The sequence below is a fragment of the Ambystoma mexicanum genome, chromosome 9 (assembly GCF_040938575.1).
Source record: "Ambystoma mexicanum isolate Mex_15411 chromosome 9, UKY_AmexF1_1, whole genome shotgun sequence".
Taxonomy (NCBI): Eukaryota; Metazoa; Chordata; class Amphibia; order Caudata; family Ambystomatidae; genus Ambystoma; species Ambystoma mexicanum.
Genome location: NC_090931.1, coordinates 713,131,001 through 713,147,171, shown reverse-complemented (window position 1 = coordinate 713,147,171; position 16,171 = coordinate 713,131,001). Strand labels below are relative to the sequence as shown.

General features: G+C 43.9%; 1 protein-coding gene across 6 annotated transcripts in view; it reads right to left on the bottom strand.

Moving 5' to 3' along the window:
• The window catches only part of PIKFYVE (phosphoinositide kinase, FYVE-type zinc finger containing), a 1,728,392-nt gene that overhangs the window by 151,761 nt on the left and 1,560,460 nt on the right, over positions 1-16,171 (bottom strand). For all 6 annotated transcript variants that reach the window (XM_069615606.1, XM_069615608.1, XM_069615605.1 and 3 more), the window contains one exon: positions 7,270-7,373. In XM_069615606.1, coding sequence (XP_069471707.1) covers positions 7,270-7,373 — 104 coding nt within the window. The remainder of the gene's footprint in view (positions 1-7,269; positions 7,374-16,171) is intronic.

The window sequence follows — 16,171 nt, the reverse complement described above, 5'->3', positions numbered from 1 at the left end:
GGTTCTATAAGAGAAGAATAGATTGGACCAGGGAGTCTCTGTGGGGCTTACAATCCACTTCTGGACCTCATGTCTGTAAACTACAGGTCGGTTTAGGTATAGCATGATCTCAATTTTGAGGCCTTTCCCTAGTACCTGTCCGTCATACCTGTAGTGTAACAGGATGCTAATTTTGGTGCAGTAAGGCTCTAGTTTCAATCCCACTTACTGCCTTACTTGCTGCAGGTGGAGGAGATGAGAGGGGGATTATGCAAAGGCAAATCTCCCCTGTCAGTTAATGTCAGGATTATCAGTGAACTGCCAAGGGAGAAGGGGAGTGTGTACGCAACGCCTCAGAGGCAAAAAGCATTTGACGAAAAAACCTCTGTTGGTCCAACCTAGAAAATAAAGATTAGCTGCAGGCCAAATCCTGGGTTGGTCATAGATGCCGATCAAGTGTATTCGGAAACAAAGGTGGAGAAACCCGAAGTGGCTAGAGACAAACAAGAACATGAAGATAGAAGGCAGGAAAGCAGGAATAATGGCCAGGAAGGCTGTGGAAAATACAGAAATAACAGGACAGCGGCTACAGGAGGTAACCCGAGTTGTAATGCAAGAGGTTTGTGCAGCTGGCTCCCTTTTTCATCTTACAAGAACACAAGACCGCGTCTGGTGTAACAGCCTCTAGTGTGATGGCACAATGCTTACTCTCAAAAGCCAGTGTCTCCGGAGGGATCAAGTGCTGTTCCGTGCGGGCAAAGATGGAATCCTGACACTATCTCTCCCCCCCAAGTGAGCGGTCCTGTAACCTTCCAGTGGTGCTGGCAGATTAGTCCTTTACCTGAAGGTCCAGTGTCTTTGTTGTGAAATCCCAGATGGTCAGGGCTCCTTCAGAGGCAGGCTTATATCTCTGACCGGTCTTCGCTCAAACAGATGATTCTATGATAGTTCTGGATGTAAGCTTGGACTTTCAGGTCTACTTGGCAAGGAAGAGTGTTCTTCTGCTTCTTTCTACTCTGCGCAGGGGGATTTGGTTTGACTGACTCCTCCACTGTGAGTCTTGGGTCACAGATGTCATCATGGCAAGAGTTATTCTCCTGTATTTATGAGACTCCAACCTCGCTCTATGGGTTTCACTAGAGACCTTTTTTTGTGTCACCCGAGACATACCCAGTGTTAGTTTGTGTCTTGAGTCAGATGTTCTCCTGGGCACTGAGGAGATGCAAGCCTAATTTTCATTGTACCCCTCCTACCAAAGAAGCATGAAATAGTATGGGAATCTTGGGTCATTTAATTCAGATGCTTTTGACTCCATGTTTACTTCTCGACAGCATACAGGTTCATAATAAATCCTTGCCACACTGTCTACAGCAGTGGTCTTCAAACTTTTTTGGCTGGGCCCCCCCCAGAAATGCCAAATGGACAGTACGTCCAAATGGCTATGAACTATTGCGCACTGTCAATGCACCCTACTCCCAGTATAGTGCCTGGGCTCCCCAATCTGCTCAGATCACAGTCTCTGGGCTCCTTCATCCCACTCCTAGCCCAGTCCCTGGGCTCTTCCCCACCCCACCACAGACCCTGGGCTCTCCCCACCCTTCTCCCATTAATGTCCTTGCACTCTTCCCACCCTGTTCCCCCCACAGGCCCTGCGCACGCCCCACTCCACTCCCAGATATGCCATAGCAACCGAGCATAGTGAGGGAGCCCCAGCCAATCAAGTGGGGTTTGGGGGTTCTCCCACCAGGAATGTTTTTAAATAATGGGTTAAATGGTATGTTGCCTTTTACAGCATACTTAAAAAAAAAAACACTGGGTAAAAAGCCAAACAGTTTGCAATTGGGGACCAGGAGGCAGGCACAGTATTTTGTACTGGACATCTATGAAAGATGTCCAGTAAAAAGATGCCATCCCTGTCCCCAGGGCCTCACAGCGCCTACCACACCCACACAATCAACATGCTTATGTATGTATGCGAGGCGTTGGGGGCCCAGGGAGCAGGCATGGTATTTTTTACTGGACATCTATAATAGATGTCCAGTAAAAGAATACCATTCCTGTCCCTGATGTCCAGTAAAAAAAATACCATTCCTGTCCCCTGGGCTCCGCCGCGCCGCAGAAGGAGAGCTGATTTTGGCAGGTGGGTAGGGAGACTCTGCAACAAAGGCCTTTTTAAAATGCCTTTGTTGAACACCCCCCCCCCTCCCGATGCCCCACGCCTGCCAAAATCAGCTCCACGGACCAACACAAACACACCCACACACATTCACACAGCAAGCACTGTATCGTTCACACGAGCACCCATCATACATTCACTCATAACACAAGCATACACGCATCTATACACATAAATAAGTACAAAATAAATGAACATAAACTTACTTTCTGCCCCAGTCCTGAAGTTTCCTCCCCAGCGCTCCATCTCCTGAATCATGAACAGGAATCGAGAAGCAACAGCTTCCTGGTTCCTGCATGCAGGAACCTAAGGGTGGGTGCTGAAACACCCTGTTCCAGCCTGCTCTGTCTGTATGTGCGAGAAGGTGTAAGAGCTCCCCCTCGCACATACAGACACGCAATTCCCCAGCCAGCATTTCCAATGAGCTACGCAAGGCTGGCGAAGCAAAGCGTTGCCAGCCTTGCATGGCTCATTGAGCACGTCCGGCTGGAGGCAGTTCAGTCAACCCAGCAACACCCCCTGAGCTGGAAAAAGCAGCTGAGGGAGCGCTCAGTGTTTCACTGGGCTGGCTCCTCAGGTTGATCAAAGGGGGTGGCACAGACGGTGAACTCTTTCTGACATTAAGATGTGGTCGTTTTTTTCTATTCCGGCGTGTTGCAAATTTCAAGCAGTGGTTGGGCGCCAATTTCTATCGTTTTTATGTTCAGTTAGCTGAAAAGGTTAACTGCTAGTTTTGGATATCTGTGTGAAACTTGCAGTTGCATGTTCGAATCCCAGCAGGGCGGATTCAGCCCTTCATCCTTCAGAGATTGAGAAATTGAGTACAGTTACATTTGGTAATAAGAAAAGCAGTGATTACAGCTTGAAGAAGCAGGAGAAATGTATCATGAGGCCCTATCTAAAAACTAGATATCATTTTTCATTAGGGCGAACCTAAGATCATCATGGACAAAACAGGCACAACTACCATTCACCACAAAGTAACCCCTTGAACGTACTGATGGTTCCAGAGTAAAAAAAGATATGTATTCAAAATCACCACATACATATACCACATACAAACTGACTAACACAGCGTTTTAGCTCCTGGCAGCCCGGTCCTAATCGGTTTGAGATTGGAGACTTTCTAACCTGGTCGAGTGACACTGGCTTTTTTAAGCTATGGAAGATGGATGTTTCAGTATACTATCGTCCTGGGGCATGATCTATATGGCTATGAGGATGCGTTTCTAAGCTACATCTATTAATTATGGAGATATATTCTTCAATTATCTGCTGGCTGCAGTGGAGGCTGTCTCTGTGATTAATTCTTAATTTCTCCACTGGATATAACATAACACAAGGTGGATTGCAATGAGTCAACATGAAGAGTGTTTGACTGCCTATACTCAAACAAGCCTATGAATGGATTTCAATTCATGTATACATGCGTTTGTACATTAACTGTAGAATACTGGCTTGCTGTTGTCCTGATGAACACGATTATCAGCTCCTCCCAACCCATGCTCTTGGGTTTGGGTGTAATTAGATATGATAGGATGGAAGAGACAGATGGAAGAACGACGGATGGAATGAATGGGTGGAAAAGATGAAAAGGATGGAATGAATGGAATGGACGGCGCATGTAAAATAAATGGATACATGTGAAATAAATGGATCGAATGTATGGCACAGATGCATGTTGAATGAATGGAAGATATGTATATGGAATGGATGGAATGGATGAAATGGAGTGAATAGTTGAAATTAATAGAACCGATGGATGGAATGGATGGGTGGATGGAAAGGATAGATGGAATGGATGGAATAGATGGAATTGGCGGACAGAAGAGATGGGAAAGACGGACGGATAGAAGGGATAGATGGAATGGATGGACGCATGCGGAATGAACGGATGGAATTGATGTGTGGACGCTTGTGGCATTATTGGAAAGTATGTATAGGGAACTGATGAATGCAACATATGGAATGGACAGAATATAAGTATATGGAATTCCTAGATAGGATGGTGTAGATGGAATTTGATTGAACGGTTTAATGGGTGTGGATGGATGGAATGGACAGAGGGAATGAAATGGATAGTGGGAAAGGAATGGATAAATGGAGTGGATGGAACGGATGGAACGGATGGAGTGGATGCGACGGATGAAATGGATGCGACGGATGAAATGGATGTGACGGATGAAATGGATGTGACGGATGAAATGGATGTAACAGATGAGATGGACTAAGTTAACAAAACGGATGAATTGGATGGAATGGACAGAATTGACGCAACGGATGAAATGGATGAACTGATGAATAGATGGAATGGATGGAATTAAAATGGATAGAACGGAATGGATGGAATTGGAGTGGATAGATGGAGTGGATAGATGGATTGAGCGGAATGGATTGTACGGATGGAATGGATAGTACCGATGGAGTGGATGGTACAGATGGAGTGGATGGTACAGATGGAGTGGATGGTACAGATGGAGTGGATGGGACGGACTGGTGAAGAGGACGGACTGGTGGAGGGAATGAAATGGATGGACTGGTGGAGGGGATGAAATGGATGGACTGGTGGAGGGGATGAAATGGATGAGTGGGGTGGATGGAATATATGTATATGGTACCAATGGAGTAAACGGAAATGATGGAGTGGATGGAATAGATAAAATAGATAGAATGGACAAAATGGATGTAATGGATGGAATGGAAGGATAAAAGATGCATGGAATGGACAGAGTGGATGGGATGGAATGGACGGGATGGACATAATGATAAAGATAAACCTTCATATCACATCATTACGCTTACTCTCTACTATACACCATCACTCAACTAGAACACAGCTATACCCCTGGTTAATTCAACCTAGCTGTTCACATACGAATACGACCCCATGAACACCTCATCACCCTAATAAAACGCAGCTAGCCGAGCACATTCCGGCCTAATTGCTCACATACGCATCCATCAGGCCTAACGTAGCCAGAGCCCAGTCTGGGTGTCCACCCACCAGACTGCACACATCCAACTGATATCTTCAGCACCACACCTAACGCTAGGATGCAGCTACCATCCGGCAATTACATCAGCTGTACACATACCTGGTGCACCCACACACCCTATGCAACTATTCTCTCTCTACTGACCAGAACTACGGTTCCCGAGGGCGTTCAACCAACCAGCGCTTTGAGGTCATACCAATGATATATAGAGCGCTATATAAATGCGAAGTAACATAACATGACTATTCGTCGAAACTACTGAATGACTAGATATCTTGGGTATTATGTTTAATAAATGCATGATACTTGTAGTTGACAATGAGTATTGTACAATTAGTACTTCCATTTTTTCAGCAACGATTACTGCACAATTAGTACTTCTGTTTTTTTAGAGCAATTGCTCTGTTTTATAGGTGATATTCTGTATATTTTCTTATGATATTTATATAAATGAAATGTTTTCTAATGAACAGAAATATAGTGACTAGCCCTAATGCATTACGGATGAGATAAATTAGAATCCGAGACTAGTCTACTTATGCACTTTAGCAGTTACTTCTATATGGTGATGTTTAAGGCTACACGTGTTCATCAATAGTTGATATATTGCTGTTTTAGGTAGAATTCGATTTGGACATTTTACAGAAATGTTCAGATCTTTGTATACATTGTATGTGTAATTGTGCTTATGTTATTAATAAAATATGTCTAGATAACTTTCACTGACCGAGCTCAGCCCCTCCTTTCACATATGTGAGTCTATTGAATTCAGTTTAAATTATCATTTGTTCCTGTGTGACCACTTTGTTTGGATTTTAAGCAAGGAGGTCACCAACATAAAGTTATGTTCGAACAGATGGCCAGTCAAAAAAGATTCAGGGTGTCCAGTTGAGTTGCTGGTAATAGATATTTGTGTACTAAGAAGGTTGATCAAGGTGGGGAGGGGGGCAGAGGACATTAGAGCTGACCCTGGCGTTTGTGGCACATTTAGTTGCTACTAGACCAAGATAAGTCAAGTGAGAGTACCACTGTAGTGCTACAGTTCATGTGACTGTTCAACCACGCTATCCTATCGTCTGTTTTTTGAGTTACATTAAGGGTGAGGGGGCTGCAAAGATTCATGGTCCTGAGACGGCTCGGTTTGTTGAAACTACATTACAGCATGACCAAGAATGCTTATTCCACTAAGAATCACCTGCAGGTCAAACTGAAAGTATGTTCAAGTCTTACTTTCTCTCACCTCCTCGGATTGTTGTTTCACCTCGTCTGCTAAGCTTCTTCCATTTCTTCATGGGGGTTCTGGAGAGTATTATGCTAATGCTTTAGCGAATCTTGGTTGTCTTTACAAACATAAATAAGATTCAAAGGACTCTGCCTAAACTTTAAAAGTACATATTCCTTAGGAACAACTCAGAGGCGTTGCTGATCAGTGGCGCCCGTTATTGGAAATAGAAGTATTGAAGATGACTTCAAGGCTCCAGCTTTTGCCAGTTATCTTTGAGATCACTTTCTTGGAAATATATTTCAATGTGTGCATGATTCTCAAACATTGTAATTGCTAAAGGACTATTTGCCGTCTCATCGCAGGAACACTATTGCTAAGGCAGCACTTACTTTGGGGCCAGGAGGGGAAGTCCTCCCAACCAGTGCATTTAGACTTATGAGAGTTCTACGTCCAGCTTGTAGGGGGGCCCATGAGCTCCTCAGCACCCAAGTTCTGACAACCATACCCTGAAATAACCAGATTGAAGTGAAACCTTGCATCCATCAGTTATTTCTAAAGCTAACCCAAATATATGGAATACATATGTACTTAAACATATTTTTAATTTAAAACATTCTTCACATTACTTTTACATTGTCAATGTTAAATAAAAAATTCCACTTCAATACATGCATACATTGCATTTGTAATGTGTTGATATTTTAGCACAGGATGATTTACTACATTGATTATAAACATTGCTCTGGCAGTATTCTTGGATTTAGTTTGCTCAATAAAAAAAGTGCAAGGGATAAACTGATCAACGCACTATTACTAATCTTGTAATCCTTTTGATTGGGTGCCTGTTGACTCTGATGCATAAACATGAATAATGCTAGGCGCTGCGCACATACCTTCATCTGAACAGCGTTTGTAATGTAAGTGAAGTAGTGGGGAGCAAAGTCAAGGAAGGACTGGACCTCGAGACGGGGCATCTGCTTCAAAATGAACCGATCATCTTAATAAATAAAAAGTAAAGACTTAGCCATGCAGATTATTGAACATTTAACATATGTATACAAATCCAAAAGTGTCCCAGATAGCCCTGTCCATAGTAAGCAGTTTTTATTATTTAAAAGTACTGCCATTTTCTATCAAGGCTAGCAAAGGTTGTTTAATGCATGCTTTTGTCACAACTTCATTTTTTCTTAACGTTACTATCTGAAGCACACAGGCAAAATATACTGCATTACAATTAGAAATATAAAGTAGTGTAGGATCAGACGAGCGCTTAAAAATCTACTTCTACATAAGAAATGATGACCATTATAACTCTACACGCAGCAAAACACCGTAAAATGTATCAACACATTAGGTTAGTCATTCACTGTACTCTACGGTTTGTTGTGAGAGCTTCTCTACTAAGAACGAGCAAAGCCAAATAACCTGTTCAAAGGATGGTGCATCTTCAGGAAGGTCTCAAATCAGGTGTTTACACTCTGTGCCATAGTAGAGGACAAATGTACAATTGCGCATCGATCTGGTCAAGCCCAGGACAGTCAAGCACCAAAATGCCACATATTTCTCCTCTGCCGCAATTCCCACTCATTTTACTGTCTTCTTGGGTGGCATCGGTGAAGTGCAACTGAAGTGAATAATTTCTGTAGGCACAGATCACACAGGGACCACGGCTGAATTACTCTTACTAATATAGTGATCACCCCTGCGATCAGGCCAAGACCAAGGTAAGCTTGAGCGAAACAACATCCTTGGTGCATGTTCAGAGGCGTTACCCCTCCTGTAGACTGCAAAGGAGAGGGTGATCGCTATTCACACTTCAGGGCTCCCTCCGAGGAGCGAATTAGCTTTACTTTTTTTTTTTGTTAGATGGGAGATGGGCTTAGCACATATTTTGCGTGCCCAATCTGCAGTACAACAAGCATTGCCAATGTCAACAGGCTTTTGTGTAGGCATGGGTAAGGCTCTAATACTTGAACACAAGCCAAAACTGTTGGCTTTGCCAATGCTCGTTTTAACACAACTTCAATGAAGGACGCACATAGTGCTTATAAATTGAGTGGCAGAAGGCAGACCAGGTTAAGACATTTTTATTACACCATCAGTGAGTTTACAGCTCCAATTAATCCATGAACTCTCAGAAGACTGCTTCGTAAAGATCATTGGCAGGCACTTCCGAGTGCAAAAGTTTGATGTTAAGGCTTGAATAAATTTGGCTCAAAGAGATCCCATGAGGAGCGGTTTTCGGCAAGGGGTGGGGGGGGGGCTGGAACTGGCTGGGAATGGCCATAGGGCTTATCATGGCCTTGGGCAGTCAGTGGGTGGGGAAATAAGAAAACAACACCTACAAAGCTGTGTGTCCCTTCTAATATGCTATTTCTCCCTATTGGTACTCTAATGCAATAGTTTTGGCTTATTTTCACACTCACCTGTGTCTCTGTGGGAGCGATGGTATCAACTTCCAGGTCCCGAGTGTTCACTCCCCCAAGCCGGTCTAGCAAGTGTGTCTGTCAAATAAAGAGATAATACACTAAGATCTGGGCTAACTAGACCTCAGAACTCCCTCGCTCTCCCCCTTGTGGAGTGATGTGGGTTGCTTCCCTGTTTGTAGCTCACCTTTGCTTTTAGATGGATGAACTCTCTATCCTGCACTCTGCAGCGAAGCTATTCTTCTGGGATGGATACTCTACTCCGTTTTCAGAGTTATAATGGCAATGTCTGTGGATGCCAAAGTTCAACGTGACACGCTGTTCCAACTTCACAGCGTGTGATGAATAGCTAGAATGCCAGTTACTTCACCAGCAGGCGAAGCCCGAACGTCTCAGGTAAGTGTGCCTCACAATCTGCGCAGCGTAAGTATTTAAGTTTGCAAAGCTTGTAATACTGTTCCTTTCTGTCTTTCAGATGCTGCCAAAAGCGCAGGAAATATCAGAAGGTACCATAGGTAAGTATGAGCAGCGTAGTTGAGTTTTGCAAGCGCTGTTTGAGGTCTCTTTTCCTTTGCAGGAGCTGGTGGACGCTAGCGCTACGAGCCGGGATGAGGATTGGAAGCCCGGTGAGTATGCGCGGCGTTGCAGGGATTTGCGAACGCTGTGTGATGTCTTTTCTTCCTTGCAGGAGCTGGAGAAGGCTTGCGCCTCGAGCCGGAACGAAGGTTGCTGCCCGGTGAGTACGCGCGGCGTTGCAGGATCTTGCGAGCTTTGATTAACTTGCCTTTTTCTTGCAAAGGGATCAGACCGGAGCTGCAGGATGCTCTGAGGGAGCGCCGCAACGATGAGTCTGGAGCTGGACGAACTCAGGAGCTGAAGGCACGTGGGCTGAACAGGAGCGCGGTGAGCGTGTTGCTATACAGCATACAGGCGCTGGAGAAACTTGGGGCGTGGCTTATATAGCCAGCCACGCCCGAGCACTAGAGTGCACAATGAGTTCCCACACACTTCCTTTCTGGCAACAGGAAGTGGCTGAGTCATAAACAGGAAATGACTATAGAATAAACAGTATACAAACCCTAAGGGAAACTTGCCAAACTAGGGATGTTTGTGTGTACTACATGCCAGGCCTGCCAAGCTCTTACCCACCTTGCTAAACTAAGATGGCTGCCGTCATAGGAACTAGAAAAGAGATTAAGTCACTTTTCTATTTCTATTGCGGCAGAGTGGACAGTGAAGGAGCTGCGAGGTTTGAAGGCAAGGTGATGGCTGGAAGCCGGGGACAAAGAGTGCCAGGAAGGAGGGGCACGGGAGAGGGTGAACAGGCACTAAGGAAAATAAATTGCGACAACCTGGGAAAGTGGCTGGGAGATTCCACCTTTATGCCTAGCCACCTGACAGGCTGAGTGCCCTTACCCCAGGGAGAATTTAGAATGACACTGCAAGCGTTTGAATGTTTGGCAAAATATTGACAACCCCTCTCCTAGAACAAAATCTGTTCTATGGTATGTAGGCCATTCAGCAGGGTCTACAATCACGTTTCAGTTCTTATGTTATATCCTATTATTAAGTGTACAATTGCCTGGAATTTCAGGAGGGACGTCCTGGAGGCACCCCCCGTGTGGGCGGGACCCAACTGATATGAAAACACATATTTTTCCTTTGATAATGTACAAAGAACTATACTGTAATTATAGACCCTCCTCAGTAGGGCATGATCCTGTATTTATAGACCCTCCTCAGTAGGGCATGATCCTGTAGAACAGTTTATTGGTGGTAGGGCAGTAGTAAAACCAATAAAGGATGTCTTCAAACAACTAGCCCCCACCAAAATGGAAAATAATATAAGGCAGCTCTAAAATACCCAACTTATATACAAATCAAATAAGAGTGGTAATAGCAAAGAGATATGATTGGGTAAAATGAATTCAAATGTAGAAGCTAATAAAATATTGGCTAGTGTAGCAGAGCCAGAGAGGATAGAATTCTCCAGCAATGTCTTCTTTGGTACTCAACCTCTATTTGCAGAAATTAGACTTTTTTTTCCAAAGCACCACTTACGACTGGGACTGTACTTTTATCTGCTACAGTGGTAGCTCGTAAGACAACCACAGCAAGGATAGTCCATTTTAACCCTTATCTGTCCCGGGTGACTTTCTCACCCAGGCTGTCTTTTCAGTCAAGGATAGTTGCAGCTGCGTATAGCATAATTATTGAAATGCTAATGTTTTGTGTAGTCAAAACTACGGCCAGGTAGACCTTTGTCCCATGTGCTGGGGCAAAATTGATATTTTATATTTTTAAGCCATGAAACCTGAAACAGTGCTTTTGTTGATCATCTTTGATGATTTTCCTAGCGAGCATGACTATATGTGACCATACATACTCGCAGGCAATGCACAGAGGCCATAAAGGAGCCTTGAATTAATGGAATACAGGGGCTTCTAGGAACCTTAATCTACATCCCCGTGGGTAAACAACCTCTAAAGTGGTGTTTTGCTGACCATCCCTCATTGGATGGCTGCCAAATCTTTGAACAGTGTACCGATAGTGTTCAGATGGCTGGTGGGACCCAGCCACCATGGTAGGACACCTGCTACCTCCTGGAGACTCAACGTTGGTTTTCCTGATATCTTCAAGTGCTCCTCCTCATCAGGGCTCGTCAGGCAAGACTTACAGCGTTTCCTTTGTGCAAGTAGCCATCTTTGTTCTGCCTGTATTACCAAAGTCCTCAACAAGGCCTGAGTGGACCTGTGCAGAATGGTAATCATAGTGCTTTCTTTTCTGCTTCTGCCATGCCGGGCACCAACTACTTCAAGGCTGCAACTTTTGAGTCATCTGACCAGGTTACTCTTCTTTGTCCAGGTATTAAAAACACCAGAGGGGCTGCCTACAGTCCTTCACTGGAACCACAAGCATGGCAACAGACACCAGCGTGACCCCATCACCCCTCCTGTAGGTCACTCACACATACTCCAGCAGACGGTTGCCAACTTTGAAAACTTCTCCGTTCAAATAGATCACAGGTTGCCATATTCTGCACTTGTGGGTTGCACTTTCATATCATCTTCCCAGGTACCACCACTGCGACTTGTCTGCCTCTTGATTCCATGGACTATTGCTGCCTCTTTCCAAAAAGGCCTTTTGTCATCAAACCTGGGTCAGGGCTTGCTAGGGGTCCCTATAATTACCAACCTGCAGGTTGTTGCTTATTCAGTTTCACCGAGACACAAGAAAACATATATACATTTTTGCTGTGCCTAGGAGCTACATATGGGCTTTGTCTGATTCTCACATATAGAAGGAACTTTAAAACTAGTAAAAATAGGGGTGGTGGCTTGTAGCCCTGCAAGATGGCCGCTAATCATCAGCGCTCTGGTACTTCAGTCCCATCTCAAGCTATTAATTAAGCCATAAGCACCCGTTCCACAGATTAGACACGAGGGCCTTAAACGAGGGTCCCGGTGCCAATGCCACCCATTCCAGCCTGTGGATTGGGTGCTTATGACTATTAGCACTCCAGGTTTGCAATCCTGAAACACAGGGTGCTAAGAGTAATATTTTTTGTATGAATTAACCGGACGCCTCGCAGTGTCCTGTCCTTTCATGCAAAATAATTATACAAGATGACCACTGCAGAGCCCCTCTTCTATTTCCATGGCGGCCAGCAGGAAGACTGAGCTGCAGAAACAGCGGTGGTGGGGACATCAGCTAAGTGAGGGTGGGAGGGACGGTGTTAAAATGAATATCTAAACTCTGGCCTGGTGGCCAGAGGTTTAGGAGGCCACCCTTGTTTAATGGAACAGGGGAACCTTCTGGACAAGCCAGCCCAATTAAGGTAGCTCGGCGGCGGTCAAGACTAAGTCTCAGGAGGGGTGAGAGTGATCGGAAGCCCACAATGAGCACACACAGATCACTCTTAGACAGTATATCAAAAATACATATACATATTTTTTTTTTTTTTGTAATTTACAGTTTCTTACAAACTTTTATTACAATTTCCTTAAGAATCACATGTCCTTGTTCAGATCTGGTCAACCTCATCATCAGCTTCAATATTCTGACAGCACTATGAAAGAAATGACATGAAGGAGGAACAAAGCGGACAAACAAAGCAAACCAAAGCAGCCTCCACTCTATTCGCTAATCGTGTTCTCCGATGTCGATAGAACACTGTCCAACAAGTTTAAAGCTGCACAAACTAGGTGTACTGAATTCCCACTTAGGATTCGCACCCATAAATCATCTGGATTTCCAGTTATCGGTGCAAACTGGCCCATAAATAAGGATCTAGAATCCTTAAGTTGTTGACATTCCGTTAGTAAGTGCTTTACTGTTTCCGGACAAAGCCTGCAGACTCTACAGGAGTCATCTGTAACATTTTCCATGTGTCTCACAAACAGCATGTGCCGTGACATGTAGATGTTAGTTCGTATGCGGAAAAAACGGTCTCTGTGTAGTCTAGATGGAAATTGACAGAGATATTTAGGTGGATTGTCTAATTTGTTCATTGTCGGCCCCAAGTCCATTGCAGTTGCCAAGTCGTGATATTTGTCTAGATTTTGTATCCAAAGCCACTGCCTCAGTTTTTTTCTAGCAATTTGTGGCCATTTCAAAAGCATCTCCATTGAAATATTTGCAGACCGCATGTAGACTTTTATTCTTTGAGACCATTCTTTCAAGAGATTATTCTGATTTATTTTACCATGAGGAACAAAGATTTTGTATGCAGGTTCCACTTTGTTGAGTTCCATCTTTCTTAACAACGCCATGGATTTCCAAATAACTAATCCGTACAGAGGCTCCACTGCTAGTTTGTGTCGAATTATTGTCATTGATAGGTATTTTGGCAGTTGTAACACACGTCTCCAAAATATTCCTTCAAGTTTTGTCCAGATTTTTAGGTCGATATTCCAGCCTGCCTCTGCACCGAATGTGATTGCTGGGATCACTTTTTGAAGATAGAATTAACGGACTGGGACAAGCGTGAATTTCCCATATAACGTGTGGATTCTTGCTCCTTGTAGTGCAAGGGTTCGGGTTCGCTTGTACAGCTCGTTAACCCAGCTCTGTTCTCTGATTGAGGTATTTATTGATATTCCTAGATATCGAATCACATTCACTTCGTCGATTGGAACCTTATTGATGTACCACTTGAAGTTCTTATTTCTTGTTCCCTCTGTGCGACTAAACTTCATGATCTTCGTCTTTTTCACATTAATCTTAAGCTCATTTGTTTCCATGTACCCTTCCAGGGCACTTAGGAGACGCTGTAGGCCAATTGGGGTTCGGTCGGCCAGCACCAGGTCATCGGCATAAATCAAGCAGCGTATTTGATGCCCGTTTACTTTTGGGGCGAATGAGTGAGTTTTAGCTAAGGCTTTCAAGACATCAGCAATGTACAGTTTAAATAGGACCGCAGCCAAGGGGCAACCTTGCTTCACTCCTTTATTTGTTGCGATCGATTCTGAAAGATCACCATTTGCATTGAGACTTATTCTTATTGTGGTGGATTCATGTAAGGCTTGTATTGGATTTAGAAGAGAGAGAAGGCATTTCCATTTCTTTAATTTTTCCCAAAGCATCTCTCGGTTTATGGTGTCAAACGCTTGTTGCATGTCAATGAAAGCGAAATACAAGTTTTCCCTCTTCCGAATGGCTTCCAGCTTCAAGATGTTTACTATGGTGAGGTTGTTTTCCGTGCCCACTCCTTTTGTGAAGCCAGTTTGTCTTTCGTCATCAATTTCGGACCCCCGAACCCATGCTGTTATTTTTTCTTGTAAGAACATTGCAAATACCTTCCCAATAGTGTCCAATAAAGCAATTGGGCGATAATTAACAGGATCGTCTCTGTCGCCCTTCTTGTGAATTGGTACGATAATTGCTTCGGACCAGGATGATGTAATTTTTCTGGTTTTTGCAATCTTCCTAAACAACTCCGAAATGAAGACTGACCATTCTTGTTTGTGTTGTTTTAACATCACGCTGGTGATGCAATCTGGGCCGGCTGCTCTCGAATTTTTTAACTTTGATATAGCACTTGCTATGTTTTCTTCAGATTCAATTATGTCCCAGGCAATTAAAGATAGATCATTTTTGACTTTGAACTTGCTTCATTGTGACGTGTGTAGTTGCTCGAAATGCCTCACCCAGTTGGCTTCAGATACACCATTTGCCATCGTGCTTTCAGGCTTAATACTGCCTTGGTTCAAGATGTTCCAGATATCTCTGGTGTTATTTGTTTTAATTAAGGCTAGCATTGCCTCGCCGCGCTCTTGATCGCGCCGAAAGTTGAAAGCCTTTAGCCAGTTTCGATAAACTTGTTTTCGATGTTTTATCGAGGTAGCTGTATTTATGTTGCTTCCAGATCTTAGCTCTCGTAGATCTTTCCTTAATTTCCATTTTTCCTTTCTCAAGGTATCTCTCCATGTGTGCAAATGGTCGTATTCTTGATAGTATTGTCTTTTAATTGTCAGATTGGTGTATGGCAGTAATGCGATGTAGTTTGGTGGATCCAGACTATCCTTGGTTTGTGATTGGAAAGCAGATGTGAGTTTCACGATCTGGTTTACTTTTATCCTGAGTCTGTTACGCCCAGAGTTCACTTCCAGCTCTGTACATGCAGAACCTGCCAATGTCTTGCAACTTGGTTCCCAAGACATGATCAAAAGTGAATGATCGCTGTAGTTTGATGGAATTATCGCCAGGTTGTCAATTCGCTTCGTCACATTATTAGACGTCCAGATGTAGTCTAAAGTTTTTTCATACCCCATGTTTCGCCAGGTGATTTGTGGCGGGATGTCTCCCTTCACATTTCCGTTGATCATTGTGCAGTCTCGTGCCTCCATTGCATCGTTCCCTTTTATTCGTCTGGAGCCGGCTTTACGTTCTTCTAGTCGGGATACTTCAATTAATTGTTTTTTCCCATTGAACCATGCTAGGTTCAGATCTCCGCACACAATGATCCATAGATTTTGATGGGACGACTGATTATTATCTATTAACGTGGTTATGGAGGTAATGAATTTGCTGCTGGTGATCTTTCTTGGGTTCCAGTAGACATTCAGCAGCAATAACTTCTGGGCTTTCTCTATTTTTCCACTCGATCTTTCAAGTAAGGTCGCTTGTACATGCCAATTTGGATTGCTTGTTTCAGTCACTTCCCAATTTGTTCTTATTTTTATCAATGTTAGAAGACCAGAAAAAGGACGACCTGTTATGTTTTTGTCGGCAGGGTTAATCAATATCCGACAGCCGTCCTTTACTGGTGGCTGCCGCAGCCAAGCTTTCTGCAAGCAAATTGCAAAGTTGTTTGTTAGGTCCACTGGGAAGTCGTTGCATAAATGAGTGAATCCCCTGGTGTTCCACG